The sequence below is a fragment of the Leptodactylus fuscus genome, chromosome 11, assembly GCF_031893055.1.
Source record: "Leptodactylus fuscus isolate aLepFus1 chromosome 11, aLepFus1.hap2, whole genome shotgun sequence".
NCBI classification, from domain to species: Eukaryota; Metazoa; Chordata; class Amphibia; order Anura; family Leptodactylidae; genus Leptodactylus; species Leptodactylus fuscus.
Window position 1 is genome coordinate 77,375,282 of NC_134275.1, and position 17,138 is coordinate 77,392,419.

Genomic DNA, 17,138 nt, shown 5'->3' on the forward strand with positions numbered 1-17,138 from the left:
GACAATGTTTAGAGGCTTTGAAGCTTCCATGTGTTCCTCATTTTGAATGTATTTTTTGGGATCTGGTTTGAGGTCTAAATGAATTCATCTGGTCCAGGGTATGGAGGAATTTATTTAAGGATTTGCTCTGAGTTCTGAATCCATTTTGGGATCTGAAATAATTCTAGGTCTAATTCTATAATCCCCTGTCCTTGCACTGCCACCAATCAGTAAGTTATTTGGAGGGTAATGGACAACTACAAAACCTGGCACAACCCCTTTAAGGGGATACAGAGACTGTAGTTTCCTATATTTTTGAGATATCTGGTTATGTAACATCAGGACGTATATAATCAGGCACCTACAGAGCAGAAGTGTGAACATCTCTCTATAGCACACATGGTATATGAGGTTACAGGAGAATAAGTCTACCTAGAGACTATGAGGTCAGACTCGACAGAAACCTTAATGGATGAGGAAGTGAAGCCTATCCTCTACTGTCCTCTATGAGGTTATTTAGTATTAGAGGACTCCGGATCTCTGCAGGATTATTTCTACATTACAGGAATAAGATGTCGGGGAGAAGACACAAGTATCTAGCTCTGATCTGTGTATTGTGCCTGAGAGTCAGCGAGGCAGTGAAAGGTAAGTGGGGAGAAGGAGGATATATACAGTAGTATATAGTGCTGTAAGGAGGATATAAAGTATATAGTGATATAAGGAGGATATAATGTACTATAATGATATAAGGAGGATATAATGTACTCTAGCACTATACTGTATTATACAGGAACCAGAGGTATAAGGGGAATAGAAGGAACGGTATAGCCATATGTTCTTTTCAGTTGTTGTACATAAGAATTTATTTTTTCACTTTTATGTTAAATGTGATCATATCTGGTGGCAATGTCTGTAAAGTGCAGCAGAATATGTCCGTGCTATATAAGTAAATAAAATAAGAATTTTAAAAAACCCATTGCTCTCTTTCTTTGTAATAAAGTAAAATGATTTTTTACTAAATACTAATACTTCAACTTTAAGAAGGGAAAATCAAAAAGAATCTTAGACAGATTAGGCAGACTGTTGAAAGTGACGCTAGCCTATTCACACTCTTCTATCCAGGTGACAGTAACCTATCTATCTGCAGGGCTGGGGTGATATGCTGGTTGTGGTGACAGTAACCTATCTATCTGCAGGGCTGGGGTGATATGCTGGTTCTGGTGACAGTAACCTATCTATCTGCAGGGCTGGGGTGATATGCTGGTTCTGGTGACAGTAACCTATCTATCTGCAGGGCTGGGGTGATATTCTGGGTCTGGTGACAGTAACCTATCTATCTGCAGGGCTGGGGTGATATGCTGGTTCTGGTGACAGTAACCTATCTATCTGCAGGGCTGCAGTGATATGCTGGTTCTGGTGACAGTAACTTATCTATCTGCAGGGCTGGGGTGATATACTGGTTCTGGTGACAGTAACCTATCTATCTGCAGGACTGGGGTGATATGCTGGTTCTGGTGACAGTAACCTATCTATCTGCAGGACTGGGGTGATACGCTGGTTCTGGTGACAGTAACCTATCTATCTGCAGGGCTGGGGTGATATGCTGGTTCTGGTGACAGTAACCTATCTATCTGCAGGGCTGGGGTGATATGCTGGTTGTGGTGACAGTAACCTATCTATCTGCAGGGCTGGGGTGATATGCTGGTTCTGGTGACAGTAACCTATCTATCTGCAGGGCTGGGGTGATATGCTGGTTCTGGTGACAGTAACCTATCTATCTGCAGGGCTGGGGGGATATGCTGGTTCTGGTGACAGTAACCTATCTATCTGCAGGGCTGGGGTGATATGCTGGTTCTGGTGACAGTAACCTATCTATCTGCAGGGCTGGGGGGATATGCTGGTTCTGGTGACAGTAACCTATCTATCTGCAGGGCTGGGGTGATATGCTGGTTCTGGTGACAGTAACCTATCTATCTGCAGGGCTGGAGTGATATGCTGGCTCTGGTGACAGTAACCTATCTGCAGGGCTGGGGTGATATGCTGGTTGTGGTGACAGTAACCTATCTATCTGCAGGGCTGGGGTGATATGCTGGGGTCTGGTGACAGTAACCTATCTATCTGCAGGGCTGGGGTGATATACTGGTTCTGGTGATAGTAACCTATCTATCTGCAGGGCTGGGGTGATATGCTGGTTCTGGTGACAGTAACCTATCTATCTGCAGGGCTGGGGTGATATACTGGTTCTGGTGACAGTAACCTATCTATCTGCAGGGCTGGGGTGATATGCTGGTTCTGGTGACAGTAACCTATCTATCTGCAGGGCTGGAGTGATATGCTGGCTCTGGTGACAGTAACCTATCTATCTGCAGGACTGGGGTGATATGCTGGTTGTGGTGACAGTAACTTATCTATCTGCAGGGCTGGGGTGATATGCTGGGGTCTGGTGACAGTAACCTATCTATCTGCAGGGCTGGGGTGATATGCTGGTTCTGGTGACAGTAACCTATCTATCTGCAGGGCTGGGGTGATATGCTGGTTCTGGTGACAGTAACCTATCTATCTGCAGGGCTGGGGTGATATGCTGGTTCTGGTGACAGTAACCTATCTATCTGCAGGGCTGGGGTGATATGCTGGTTCTGGTGACTGTAACCTATCTATCTGCAGGGCTGACAATCTGTCCACCATGTTATTACGTGAGACTCATCCTGTGAATGCATTTCCTTCACCAGTGGGGAATGTTCTGATCCAGTCGATGTTCTGTCAGACGCAACTTCCGAGCGCAGAATATTCTTTCCAGTTCGATGATGACGAGATATATCATGTGGATTTTGACAATAAAGAGGCGAGTTGGAGACTGGCGCAGTTTGGAAGATTGGTTAAAGGGAACGCTATTGATGCCATAGAAAACATGGCGATATTGGCTGAGAATCTGAAAAGAGATATGAGGAAATCCAACTACACAGCAGCAACACCAGGTACCGAGTCTGAACAGAAGCCAATGGTGTGTGTGATCGTATCGCCTTATCATGTATATAGACACAATGGGAAATATACACAGGACCTTCTATAATAGAGCTCCCAGTACTCTTATAGAAGACATTATGGTGCCGCGCTCAAAAAGGACGCCATGAACTTTAATATTTGAAGTTATAGAGGAAATTGTGGAACAAAAACCCAGACAAAGCAGATGACACAGACACCACAAAGTATATGAGATATTTCATCACAGGCTACAGAAAATCTCCTGTTGGCATTAATTTTAAAGGGGTTGTCCAGGATAAATTAAAACTTTACCCCTAAGCTAAACCCCCTCCCCCACCTAACTTCTCATATACTCCCTTTAAAAAAAAAAAAAAAAGTATAGTTACCCAAAATATTTACCCAGGCACATTTAGTGATTTCGTTCGGTTTCGGTGTTTCCAGGAGGCCACCAGTAGTCCCCTCTCTCCTTACTAGAGCCATACGAATGAGCCTTCAATAGACTCCTAGCTGTCATGGCTACCGATCTCCCGCACACTTTAGATGCTGCAGTCGTGTTTGACTGTGGCATATAAAGGGTTAACTGCTGTGATCGGTGGCGGCACATATAATGTTTTGATTAGCTTTCATTTACGTTTTTGGGGTCCATGTGATATAACACACAATTTTTTGCAGTTTGTTTTTAGTGGGTTCACTTTGCATTATAAATGACACGGCAGCTTTATCTGGGGGGTCATTACGATTACGGCGATACCAGATTTATATTGGTTTATTGGTTTTTGTTACATTTTACCATTTTTACAAATAAAGCAACATTTTTTGCAAATCAACAATTTTCCTAGGGTCACCATATTTGACAGGATAAACCAGGTATTGTTGGAGAGAATACATAATGGCACCCCCCATACTTACCGCAGGGGGGTTCCAATAGGGCTCATTTACATGTGGGAACCCCTTGGATGCCAAGGTCATGTTTGACCGAGGCATCCAAGGAGTTAAAGTCTCCAGTTGGAGCTCAGCTCCCCCTAGGGGTTGTGTAGCCAGATGTCGCCCGCTCAGATAGTAAGCGGGGGCCGGCCCGTGGTGTACTATTACGTCCATTTGTGCCAAACACTAGTCATCCGGGACATAACAGTACGTTCTGTGTAGGTAATGAGTTAATGTTAACCTGAATGGAGACATAAAGAGATTGTGATTGTGATGTGTTTGTCTTCCAGTCACCCCCATAATTCACGTCTTTACAGAGGAGCCGGTGGTCCTGAACGAGCCCAACACACTCATCTGTTTCGTCAAGCAAATCTTTCCTCCAAGTATCAAGATGAGTTGGCTGAAGAATACCCAGCCTGTGACATACGGGGTGTCAGACACCGACTATTATTCTGCATCAGATTTCTCTTACTACAAATTCTCCTACTTGGCCACCATCCCAGCAGAGGGCGATGTCTACACCTGTTCTGTGGAACATGCCGGACTGCCTGTTAACCCCACCAATAAGATCTGGAGTAAGTACGGGAACACTATTAGGCTCATGACGGACGGGAGGGGTCTGCCACAGGAAAATATTGCTATAAGCCGAAATGTAGAAAAATGGTGTCTTGGATGTCTAACTGCAAATCCACCATACACCACTCTGCCTACCCGCTACTCAACTGATTCCTGCACAGTTGGAATATTCTCTCTAGCGCCCACCAGTCATGAGCAATCAGTTCTGTTAGTTTTGGTGCCTGATTTGTTGACTGGGGTCTCTACTGTGAATTGGGTGGTCTTGGGCCAGAACTAACAAGGGGTTGTGATTCTGACCCCTGACCTGCTTCTGCTTGAAAATCACTGGTACAGCATCTATTAAAGGGATTTTGCTGAACTGTCCCTAAACTGCACTTTTATTGGATTGAGACTCTCTGTGGACCTGATAAATTCTCTTTTACTCTCTTCTATATCTCATTTATTCTTCTTTCTCCAGGTCCGGATGTTCCCAGCCATATGTCAGAGACGTCTGAGAATGTCGTGTGTGGTCTGGGCCTTGCTGTCGGGATCATTGGTATTTTCGTTGGCATATTCCTGATCTTCCAAGGACCAAAAAAAAATCAAAATAGAGGCCACTGATGGTCCAGGTATGAGGATCTGCTGGGTGCCCGGGACTGGAGGAGCTGTGGGGTCCTAGATCAGCTCTGCTATATACAATATCTATTCCTTCTGTAACTAGGGCTAGTGGATCAGCTCCAATTATAAGGAAATCTGCAAAAAAAGCAGAATTTTACACTGTGTTCCAAATTATTATGCAAAACAGACTTAAGTGTCATAAAGGTGTAATTTTTTGTTTTTCAGTTAAACTCATGGATGGTCTTATGTCTCAGGACTCTTTGGATCACTGAAATCAACCTCAAACACCTATGATAATTAGTTTGTCAAGTGAGCCCAATTAAAGGAATTCTACTAAAGAAGGACGTTCCACATTATTAAGCAGGCCACAGGTTTCAAGCAATATGGGAATGAAAAAGCATCTCTCTACTGTTGAAAGGCCATCAAATAGTGCAATGCCCAGGACAAGGTGTGAAAACATTAGATGTTTCATATATACTGATCATCGTACTGAGAAGAAATTTGTGGCCAATTCAGAGCACAGATGGGTTCATGCAGATAAAGGCAGAATGAGAATGGTTTCTGCCAAACAAATTCATCAGATTAAGAAAACAGCTGCTAAAATACCATTACAAAGCTGCAAACAGGTATTTGAAGCTGCTGGTGCCTCTGGAGTTCCACAAACCTCAAGGTGTAGGATTCTCCAAAGGCCTACGGTTGTGCATAAAACTACTATTCAGGGCCACAAGCAGAAACGGTTGCAGTGGGCCCAGACATATGTGACGACTAATATTGAAACAGTCTTGTTTACTGATAACTGATGTGTGCCATGCAACCATGAATGGTCCAGATGGATGGAGTAGTGGATGGTTGGAAGATGGCCACCATGTCCCAGCAAGCCTGCGACATCAGCAAGGAGGTGGCAGAGCAGTGGCATAACTAAAGTCTTGTGACCCTGGGTGCAAACTTTTGTCCGGGGCCCCCTACCCCCTTCCGAGAGTGAACTCTTGATAGTGGTGGTTACGGGTGCTGAAGCGTATTCTCAGATACTTGAAAGGGACACAGCTTTAGTGCCCACAACTGCAATTATCAAGAATATGGTGAGTGAGCAGCACAGCATGGAAACAATACCGGGACAGTATTACATGCTCCGCAGTGGACCCCACACAGTATTATGCGCTCCATAGTGTCACCCAAATAGTATTATGTGCTCCACAGTGGCCCCCTAACAATATTAAGTTCTCTACAGGGACCCTGAAATAGTATTACGTGCTCCACAGTGGCCCCACTCAGTATTATTTGCTCCACAGTGGCCTCCACACACTATTATGTGCTCACCAGTGGCCCCCAAACAGTACTGTGTCCTCAATAGTGTCCCCTGCACAGTATTATATGCTCTCAGTGGCCCCACATAGTATATTATATGCTCATCAGTGGCTTCCATACAGTATTATGTACTCATCAGTGGCCTCCATACAGTATTATATGCTCACAAGTGCCTATCCCCCATGAGAGCCTGAACCCCCATCCACCCCCTTGCTCACATACAGCCTCCACCCCATATACCCCTCTTGCTCAGACACACAGCCTGCACACCCAATCCCCCTTCTTGTTCACACACAGCCTGCACCCCCATGTCCCCCTCTTGCTCACACACAGCCTGCACCCCCATGTCCCCCTCTTGCTCACAAATATTCTCTTCGTCCTTACCTTCCATAAGTCTCATTCCCAGCAGCTTGTGCACTGTCCTGTACAATCCAGATAGCTCCACCTACACAAGAGCCTGATCCTATCCTAGCGGGCTAAAGGACCTTTGATGATGTCATCATGTCATCAAAGGTCCTTTAACACACTAGGATTTAGCATCTTCCACAGGAAAAGCCTCGGATGCTCAGCCCAGGACAGGTGAGTATAAGTTTTTTTAAAAAAAAAAATTATACACCTCCCCTGGGCTGGCAATTAATGAAAAGTCAGACCCCTGATATCCTGCAGAGGAATTCAAGCAGAGACTATCCAAAAACTCAAAAGTTAAATGGAGGCAAAAACTATGAAGGTGATATCAGAGAAGGCTCCTCTGTTACAATGTAACTCGGCATGTTCAGATGTTTTTGATTGCAATAGTTTTAGATTTCAGTCAATGTCACCTCTGAATATTCTCAGGTCTTTACAACCAATAAAATGTTTAGAAACTCTGTTGTGCAGAATAATTTGTAAAAGGGGATTCAGATTTTATCATTGGAAGGTTTGTCCAATAAAAGGTGGTTTATGCCGTAAGGGCTGAAGATTTGGACATTACAGTGTCTGACATTTACATTGACCATTTAGGAGAATCAATTACGATAGATTCACACCTTCATTTGGGTTTCCATTCAGGGGGTCCACTCACTTGGGCAATAATATAAGGGCAGACTAGACGGATCTTGTGGAAATAAGACATTATAATGGCGGCATCACTTGTTACTGGGTAGATGGATATGTAAGTCTGTAGCGAGGAGAGTCTATAGATGATATTATCCAGAGATGTAGAGGAGAAGATCTCTGATATGGCGTCCAGCGGAGCATCATGTGCTTGTGTCTGTATAAACTTACCCATAAGGATTATATTCCCCCATACAGCCAAGTCAATGAAGCGAAACAGTAACAGACACAGCCGGTGGTGAGGCGAGACGCTGAAATCTGAAGAGTATGGCCAGTCTATGAGAAGATCGCGTCTTATTGCTGACAATGGGGAAACATAGTTCATATGGACGGGATCCCTGGCCGGTGATATTTGGGGCCTCTCAGACATTTATCTTACTCTTTTATCTGTAGAACTTGTAGGAAGATGAAATCACAGACTGATGTCCTATCGTTTTCCTAAAATGAGAACAATTGCATATAGGCTCGGACTGGCCCATAGGTGAACATCCCTGAGACAGGTGGGCCCCGGCTCCCTATGACATGAATCAGCACATTGGCTCAGTGGTTAGCAGCCTTACAAGGTTTAATCCTGACCAAGGGCGACATACGCAAGGAGTTGGTATGTTCTCCCCGTGTTTGGGTGGGTTTCCTCCGGGTACTGCAGTTTCATCTCACATGTCAAAAATATACACAGGTATATATAAGCAAATTGATTTCCTGTAAGAGCAATCACCAATCATCTTGTAGTGTCTTTCGGCTGCCCGAGGTCTGCTGCACCTCTGACTTCAGTCTGTCGGGGGCGCTCTGCAGCTGTTGTGGCTGAAACAGTAGTTTTATGTAACAAGGTCAGAATGCGGATTTCCCATTACCAGGAGATGGGAGGGGGTTACCTGAGATGGCCATATCCTCATTCAGAAAACTTTACGTTTTATTGGTCAATATAATTGATAGGCAATTCTAACAATAGAAAGCCAAAATGAGTCAGGTGTAGCCAGGTCCGCTTAAAGGGGATAGGCCATAACATGCTTCGGAGACACATCCCCTTTAAGCGGACCTGGCTACACCTGACGCACTTTGACTTTCTATTGTTAGAATTGCCTATCAATTATACGCATTCTGACCTTGTTACATAAAATTACTGATTCAGCCACAACAGCTGCAGAGCGCCCCCGATAGACTGAGGTCAGAGGTGCACTAATAAGTGTGTCCAGATTACTGAACATTATCAAGAATCACAACTGTACAATTGTATCAGAGACATGTCAATGTGTTTCTCTCCCACGACCTCGCTGTGTTCATTCGGCTAATGCTGCTGTTGTCAGTCACTTACATTACACAGAGGTTAATATTTAGCCAGAACTTTTTTGTAACACACATTATTTTTCCATTTTCTTGTGTTTTCCAGGTTCACATCTGCGGCCAGTCTCTGCTTTCAGTATTCCGTCTTCTGCCCAAGACATTGGACAGGAGAAGGAAACCGGCAGACAGGTTACAAACCCCTTCATCTGAAAGCCCCTTTAATTGCATTCTTTAGATTAGATAAGATAAGATAAGATAATCCTTTAATAGTCCCACAATGGGGAAATTTCAGTGATACAGTTTCATAGATGGTACAGTAGTATATAACAAGAGAGAAAACACATACAGCTCATGGCGGATAGAGAAATCCTAGGAATTTACTTTAAGTTTCTGAGTAATTGCAGCGGATACATTTCTATTCACATGCAATGTATTTTGATTGTTTTGTGTTTTAATGTTATGGCGTATTTTCACAAACCCAACATTCGGGAGGTCTAATGTGTTGTGGTATAGGTATCCAGTTATTATGTATTTATTTCTCTTCTATAGGTCCATCCTATTCCACAGTCACTGTCCCATATCAGGCTCACAATTTATAAAGCACAATAATAATTCGCCAAAACACGATTGTGTCTCTTGTTGCCTTTTTCTGTATGTTTGTGGTGATGTTGGACATGTAAAGAAATGGAATCAGTATGTTGCATCTTTTCATCAAAAATGAATTGCTAAACCCATTCTGAGCGCTATAAGGGTAACAAATCCTACAGGGCTATATAATAAAGTACAAGGTAGTCATACAGTCGTAGTGTAACAGAAGGAACATCTCAGATAAGACTAGGACACATCTGCAGGAGACTCCGCTCTAGAGTTCTCCTAAATCAGTGAAAAGAATAGTCCTGCAACGAGGATTTTTTTTCTCCGCCAGTTTCAGTATAAAATAGGTAGAAGCCCAGCAGATGCCCAGCAGACCCCATTATATTCTGTGGGTGTCAGCAAGAAACAGGGTCTCCTCTTTCATGGCCCCATGTGGACCTGATTGATGGAGAGGCTCAGACTGGCCAGAGGTGAATCCCCCAATGAGTCCCTGAGACAGATGGGCCCCGGCGCCCCATAACATGAATCAGCACATTGGCTCAGTGGTTAGCAGCCTTAGCCTAGTAAAAACCTAGGGTAACATGTAACATATAAGAATATAACATAATATATAACATTTATTTTACTGATCTTAACACACAAAGGACCAAGACTTCAAATATTTCAATTGCCCTCCGAGCCTATAAATTCAGCCATATTATGTATCTGTGAGTGTATTTATTAGATGCAAATATAGATTACGTTGATGCAAAGCTTTCGATAATTGTTTTGCACCTTAAATCTGAGCTGGGGTCCATTTTTGATACTGGTGACCCATCCTCAAGATAGGTGATCAGATCAGTGAGAGTCTGACACCCGGGTGTTGGACCCCTCACTGATCAGCTGTTCCCGGTAGTCTCCAGTGCTGGAATCTATACAGGGGATGAAGCAGAAGTCTCGGTGTACTGTATAGCGGTTGTACCCCTCGTCTACTGCAGCTCTGCTCCTGCTCAGGAACACAATGGTAGTGATCCAGCCCGACGGCTACCTAGTAGGCAGAGCCTTCTGCTTTCTACTTTGTCCTACTTTGAGACTTCTGGGAGCAGCTGATCGGTGTGGGGTCTGGTTGTCACAGATCAGATACTGATGACCTATCCTGAGTATCAAGAACGACCCCCAGCTTGGAGAACCCTGTAATCTGCGCCACATAATATTACATCATATTTATACAGCTCCAGGTAGATGTTACATAAATCCTCCTGTTGGTATTAGGAATTGAGTTGCAGTGGAGAGTTGTATTAATACGGGAAGGATCCAGATAACTGAGGCAACAACCCTGTAAGAAGAGCAAAAACTAAGTTTATTTCTCCTACCAAAGCAATTATATGATAAGGAAGAAATTACAAGCAAGTTACTTAGAGAAAAGCAAGAACTCTGTAAGTCTATAAATCCACTAAATACCTGGAAATGTGTGATACAATGTCTCTAAAGTGCTAATACACTGCCTGGCCAAAAAAAAGTCTCCTTGTGCAGCAAGGTACCGTTCCACCCCTGATATAATTATGAACTGTTCATGTCAGGAATTTGCATATATTCTTGAATATATATAATTGAGCTGTAGCCTGTCAAGTGCAGATCATAATTAAAGGTGTGAAGCGATGTCTACCAACGGAAGAGCGACCAGAGAAAGAGATGTTAGTGCCTTCAAGAAGCAGCAAGTCATTGGATTGCATCAGGCCAACAAATCGACCAAGGAGATAGCCGAAGTAACTGGTATCGGACAGCGAACTGTTCAGCATATCATACGAGCATGGCAAGATGGTGGATAACCCCCCTCCAACAGTGGAAAGTGTGGGCGTAAGACTATACTCGAGCTCACACAGATGTTCAACTCGACGGAGCGACACATTTCGGAGCGAACAATGCGACGAGAACTCAAAGGCATGGGTCTCAACAGTTGTGTTGCCACACGAAAGCCATTGGTGACAGAGACCAACAGACGTCGGCGCCTGTCATTTGCAAGAGACCACAAGGATTGGACCCTGGAGCAGTGGAGAAAGGTCATGTGGTCAGATGAATCACGTTTCACATTGTTCCAGAGTGATGGTCGTGTCCGGGTGCGACGAGAAGCGAAACACTGGAATGTGCTGGAAAGGAACCTGCGCTGTCACTCACCACCCCCAATGAATCTGCGTAACCTGGGATCCCTGATACTCCAGAATTGGATCAAAATCCCTGAGTCTACACTACAGAACATTATAGACTCCATGCCGAGACGGATGCGTGCTGTTATTCGTGCTCATGGTGGCCCAACTAAATATTAACACTCGCGACTTTTTTTTGGCCAGGCGGTGTAATTTGATTAAAATCTCCTCTTACTTTGTGTCTCCATGGTTACAGACTACATCCAAACCACGTGTAGTTTGACCCTTCAGTCATGTGACTCCGTTTATTTGTATCACTCATGTTACCACTTTATCGTAAGATCATTCCTATTATTTGGGTAGGGGTCTGACACTTACTGACACTTACTCTCATTCTGTTGTCCATGGAAAAAGTTTACTCTAAAAATTAAAGCAAAAATACAATTAATATCCAATCTTTGACTCCTATTACAGATAATAATTAGGGCTGAGCCGATCTTGAGATTTCAAGATCGATTTTAAAATCCGATTTCCGATCATTTTCCAGCCAATCTCAATCCCTATCGTGAAATTTGCTCGATCGCCAATCGGAATACGATCTTTTCCGATCCTGATTGTTCAACCCTAGTCAATGCTTCTCTGTGGGAAAAGTCACTTTTTGGGTTGAGCCGATCTTGAGATTACCTTCTCTCCCTTTCATGTAGGCGACAAGACCTGCGACAAAAGATACGATTCCTAACACAAATCCCAGGATTCCGGTCGCCATCTTCTTTTTCGCTGCATCTGATAACTGAGGGTCTAGAATATAAAGCAGAAGATAAAACTGTTGTGTATTAATATCTTATAGATGACATTATGGCTGAAGTTCTGTCCTTTATTTCCTTACAGCGTTTTCCTACTATAATGATATTAGTAGATGGGATCAGTTTCGGTCAGGGCGCATGTTTGTGTGGCCACCAATGTGCAGGAGCCTGTACGTGGCCGCCAGGGAGCGCCCTGTTATACAGTAGCCAGGGCACTAGTTGTTTGCACTGAGGTTAGACGTGTGCTGGGATGGAGGGAACAGAGAAGATGTTCCTAATCTAAGATGGAGGTGGTGGTGATGAAGGGACCACACCGCCAACGACAAGCTGTAGAGGAGACGGTGCACAAGGAAGAGATAAATAGTCTGGTGCACATGCAGAACCGGGGACATAATGTAGATAGACAAATGTTGAGTCTTAAGAGTCATCTTTACAACCTGTGGCCTAAGACAACTTATGTATTATACTGATGGATGGGATCAGTAGAACGAGTTCTTCTAAACTGAATTATTTTCCACATCTGTGTATGTTGAGCTATTAATACATTACAAAGTTCTCCATGTTAGTTCCTGCGTTTTCTGCTGCGAGCGCATCTTTCACTGCCGCACCGATCACGACTACACATTACTGGGGTTCTGATCTTCTCAGAGCTTTGTGTCTGTACTGAGAAGATCAATGCAGAAGGTCAGGAGGAACTCGGCCAGATTAACCTTCTCATAGGCAACTCCACTACAAGAAATACCAGTCGTGTTTGGTGCAGTGCCACATGTAGGTTTTGTGGAATTGTCTTGCCACAATTTTGCACAATAAAACCAAACTGTAACTAGATATCCTGATACATAGACTCGAGGAGTTTTGTGGAATTGATGGATCAGTTCTTCAGGGGTTTAGTTCCTTCCTGCCTGACAGACCACAAAGACTATCCTTTGGCTCTTCAGCGTCATCACCAGTCTCTCCAAACATGGAGATCTACAGGGCTCTCTGCTATACCCAATGCAGTTTGCAGTTTACACGTTCCCATTAGGAAAATTAATCCAGAGTCATGGCCTGGTCTATCACTGCTATGTAGATGATACCCAACTATATATATATATCCTGCAAGCTCGGAGCCAATGACCCATCTCCTGCCATGAATTCATTCCTAGCTGAGCTACAAGATTGGATGAATGCCAGCTGGCTGAAGCCGAACCTGGACAAAACGGAAGTTTTCTTGGTTGGAGGACAGAGCTTAATGCTAAAATGACAATTTATAAATAAACCAGTTCTTCCCCTAGGAAACACAACCCTTGAAACTTTAGACTATATACGAAACTTGAGCGTAGTTTTTGATGGATAACTGTCTCTCAGGAACTGGGCGTCCTCCATTATTAAGTCTTCATACTTCCACCTGAGGAGCGCTGCAAAAATCAAACACCTTATTCCAGCAGAAGACCCCTCCAGGCTGGTCCATGCCTTCATAACCCGACGTCTGGATTACTATAATGCCCTATATGTGTCATACAGATAAAGAACTACATTGCCTTCAGTCCAAATTCTGCAGAAAGATTTATAGCCAAACAACCCCGACGTGCTCCCATAACCCCAATCCTCCGCTACTGCACTGGCTGCTGGTAAAATGGAGAATAACTTGATGACCTTCAAATCCATATACAACTTTGGCCCCGATTACCTAAAAGATCTTCTGAAGTCCCATAAACCTCTCAGACCAGCAGCTCAAATAAACCGTCCATCCCCAGGATCCACCTAAAATAATTTGGAGCCAGAATCTTCTGCCATGCCGCCCCCGCTCTGGAACAAATTATCTCGACCAATCAGAGAGATCTCATCCCTGGACAATTAGAAGGCAAATAATCCCCGAACCCTACATAAAATACTGCTAAATACTATTTACTTCACAACTGGACGGGGCACTGAATCTATTGTGAGAAAAGTGATAGCGACATTCATTGTGCAGGTTCCCCAAGTGACAATCTGATCACTGAGGGTTACATGGATGCCATGATGGGACCATTACTACAAAGAGAGATCTCTTACGCCAGTCTACTCGGTGCGGGGTCTTCAGGCTGCTGTGATGGACCTCACAGGTAAAAGTGTCTCCTTTCTCCATCTCTGTCTCCAGCATCACCAGGATCTGGTAAGACCAATCTCCATTATGGTAGGGTTCTGTGAACTGGACCTGCTCGGTCTCCTCCCCGCCATTCCGGTACCATTTCACCTCGATCTCAGACGGGTAGAAGCCATATACATTACAGACCAGCATGTGCTGCTTTGTATGTGACTGTTCATCAGGATTCATCAACGAGATTTTGATCGATGGCTCAACTGGGGAAAAGAATTTAGATAAAGTATATTATGAAAATGGTCACCAAACACCCTGTCACCTCCTGTATATACTACATGTAATATGTGCAGGAGTCTCCGGTCCCCAGTAATACTCTATATGTCATCTCACCTTTCTTTCCATTTACTTTTATAGTATCTAACCATTCATAGTTGTATTTACAGAACCTTTCCACCGAGCTCCTTGCATCTGCCATCAGTGCTTCATCCTTGTTCCAGATTTCTGCATCTTTACTCCCGAACTCGTCCTTGCCTATAAAATGCCCGACATCGCTGTCATAGTAAAGAAATTCTTTCTGGTTGTAGAAATATCTTTGCACATAAAGCACCCGCTGAGTCCCGTTCAGAAAGTGACATTCAGAGGATCCTGCTTCTACGAAATCTCTGACATCTGTGAAGAGGAATACTGTAGATTAGAGGCATGGTAAGAGTTCTATAAGAGAACAGCAGGACGACACCAGTCAACAAAGTTACTTGTAGCCCTCAGCCCACTAAAAATTATTATTATTATTTTTTTTTTAATGTAGATTGTGAGCCCCACATAGAGCTCACAATGTACATTTTTCCCTATCAGTATGTCTTTTTGAAATATGGGATGGAAATCCATGCAAACACGGGGAGAACATACAAACTCCTTGCAGATGGTTTTTGCCCTTGGCGGGATTTGAACACCAGGACTCCAGCGCTGCAGTGCTGACCACTGAGCCACCGTGTGGCCCCCCCACTAAAAATTCTTATATCAAGAGTAAAGAAAAAAGCTGGTCACTTAAAGATGAGAAGACTGGTGTATCAGCAGAGTCCTGTTTTGGGGTGCAGGGAAAAAGCCTCCTCCGGCTGAGGTTGCAGCAGTGCAGACAATGAAAGCAAAAAAATCCAGCACCCAGGAGTCCGGTGTAAATTTTATAAATAAAACTTGACTTTTATTTTGGTGGAGTCACGCTCCAAAGGTAAAAACCAAGACATCAAAAGGTAAAAACAAAGACAACAAAAACCAAGACATCAAACCATGCGGTAATCCACCTCTGCACTCGGACTCACGTTTCTGATGTCTTGGTTTTTACCTTTGGAGCATGACTCCGCCAAAATAAAAGTCAAGTTTTATTTATAAAATTTACACCAGACTCCTGGGTGCTGGATTTTTTTCGCTTTCATTGTTTTCAGGATGACACCAGTATTGGAACGGCGGACAACCTGCAGACCCCATTATAGTTACTGTACAGTACAGCCTTGTTATGCTAGATTCGTGCTAGCACCGTGGTCTTTGCCATTTGGATCAGCCAGAGCCAGACCGCTAAAACAGCAGTTACACACAGAGACCAGCAGATCCGAACAGCGCTAGTGTAACCCTAGTGTAACATGTATGATGCTGTGAGTACCGTATAGTAGAGCACATGTATGATGTAAGTTTGGGACAAGAAATGAAATATGAAATAGGATTGTGGCATTTATAACTTCTACGTTCCCACTGCGCTTTGTGACATGGATGTTATGTTTTCCATGCCCCGAGAGCCCTGTGATTTTCCCCATCACGATGGGCTATGATGCACCTTTTCTCAGCATGGTTGTCAGGTATCAAAACTACCTGCACTTATTGCTCTGGAATAGCGAGTACTAGATGAAAAATTCCAAATGTGGTGGAATCAATGGAGCGGCGACTATTACCATTGGACTTTGTTGAGCTTCACCCTACTGGGGGACTTTGCCACCCTACTCTATTCCTATCCACTTATACCCACAAGTCTTTCTTCTACTTGTAGTCTTTTAACACTTATCTGTGATCTTTTCTCGCGCACCAAATTGATATCGGCCCCCAAATCTTTGTCTTCTAATATAACCCTAACCATCCTAAAGTGAGCTAAAACTCCATTGCAAAGAAAAACTTAAAGAAGTCGAATATGGCACTGAAAGGGTGACCTGTAACACGGTGAACATTGCAATCATAGTACAGTGCATCAACTTTTTTTTTTGTAGATAATTCGAGCACTTCCCATAAACGCTATCCCAAAAAACACCATGCAAAAATAGCAGACTCTTTATCAATAGTAGTGCCGTATCTCTCAACCAATCCCTGTGTCTTCTTTAGGTTTTGCCACATTGTTATTGTTATGCCATTAATATCAATTTTTCTGCAATAATTGTTAGGTCTTATGTGAATAATCCACTTACCATCTTTGCACATTGTGACGTCAGATGTCAGAAGTGAACAGCAAAGCAGCAGAGATAGAAATGTCTCAGGATTCGGAACCCCGAGAGCCCCCATTTCTATAGAGAATATTCTTTACTTCTGGATGATTCCAACACTGACACTGAAGAGTAGAGTCCGATGTAACTAAACTGCATTTGCAGATTCACAAACCAATTACAAAAAATCTTACAGAACTCGCCTGTTACTAGGCAGAGTAGTTCTAGTAAATGTCGGTTACTAATACATGGTTGTTCCATTTTACGTCACCACTTCTTCCAGCTGTGCAAAGTTTGTGACACAGGCACGTCTTTAGCTTCTTACTTCAAGTTCTCATCCTGCTGCGACTTCAATTATCCT

At 43.6% G+C, this 17,138-nt stretch overlaps 2 protein-coding genes across 2 annotated transcripts; one reads left to right on the forward strand and one right to left on the reverse strand.

Annotated features, from left to right (window-relative positions):
- Positions 1-506: 506 nt before the first annotated feature.
- LOC142185518 (RLA class II histocompatibility antigen, DP alpha-1 chain-like) lies at positions 507-5,063 on the forward strand. The gene is made up of 4 exons (XM_075260945.1): positions 507-624; positions 2,709-2,954; positions 4,176-4,460; positions 4,919-5,063. The coding sequence occupies exons 1-4, from the start codon at positions 552-554 to the stop codon at positions 5,059-5,061; spliced, it is 747 nt and encodes a 248-aa protein (XP_075117046.1). The 5' UTR covers positions 507-551; the 3' UTR covers positions 5,062-5,063.
- Positions 5,064-10,565: 5,502 nt separating this feature from the next.
- On the reverse strand, positions 10,566-16,840 carry LOC142185519 (H-2 class II histocompatibility antigen, I-E beta chain-like). Its single transcript, XM_075260946.1, has 6 exons — positions 16,763-16,840; positions 14,709-14,987; positions 14,291-14,578; positions 12,138-12,251; positions 11,842-11,873; positions 10,566-10,645 (listed from the first exon to the last, which is right to left on the reverse strand). Exons 1-5 carry the CDS (start codon positions 16,773-16,775, stop codon positions 11,869-11,871), a joined length of 699 nt encoding a protein of 232 aa, XP_075117047.1. The 5' UTR covers positions 16,776-16,840; the 3' UTR covers positions 10,566-10,645; positions 11,842-11,868.
- Between the last annotated feature and the right edge of the window lie 298 nt (positions 16,841-17,138).

Excerpts from the sequence above, each read along its gene's own strand:
- LOC142185518 (XM_075260945.1), top strand. The coding sequence starts at position 552 with ATGTCGGGGAGAAGACACAAGTATCTAGCTCTGATCTGTGTATTGTGC. Across the intron at positions 625-2,708 it reads AGTCAGCGAGGCAGTGAAAG|TGGGGAATGTTCTGATCCAG; the intron begins GTAAGTGGGGAG and ends TTCCTTCACCAG. Across the intron at positions 4,461-4,918 it reads CCCCACCAATAAGATCTGGA|GTCCGGATGTTCCCAGCCAT; the intron begins GTAAGTACGGGA and ends TTCTTTCTCCAG.
- LOC142185519 (XM_075260946.1), bottom strand. Across the intron at positions 14,579-14,708 it reads AAAAGTAAATGGAAAGAAAG|TTGAGCCATCGATCAAAATC; the intron begins GTGAGATGACAT and ends TCTTTTCCCCAG. Across the intron at positions 12,252-14,290 it reads CCCGCACCGAGTAGACTGGC|ACCCTCAGTTATCAGATGCA; the intron begins GTAAGAGATCTC and ends TTTATATTCTAG.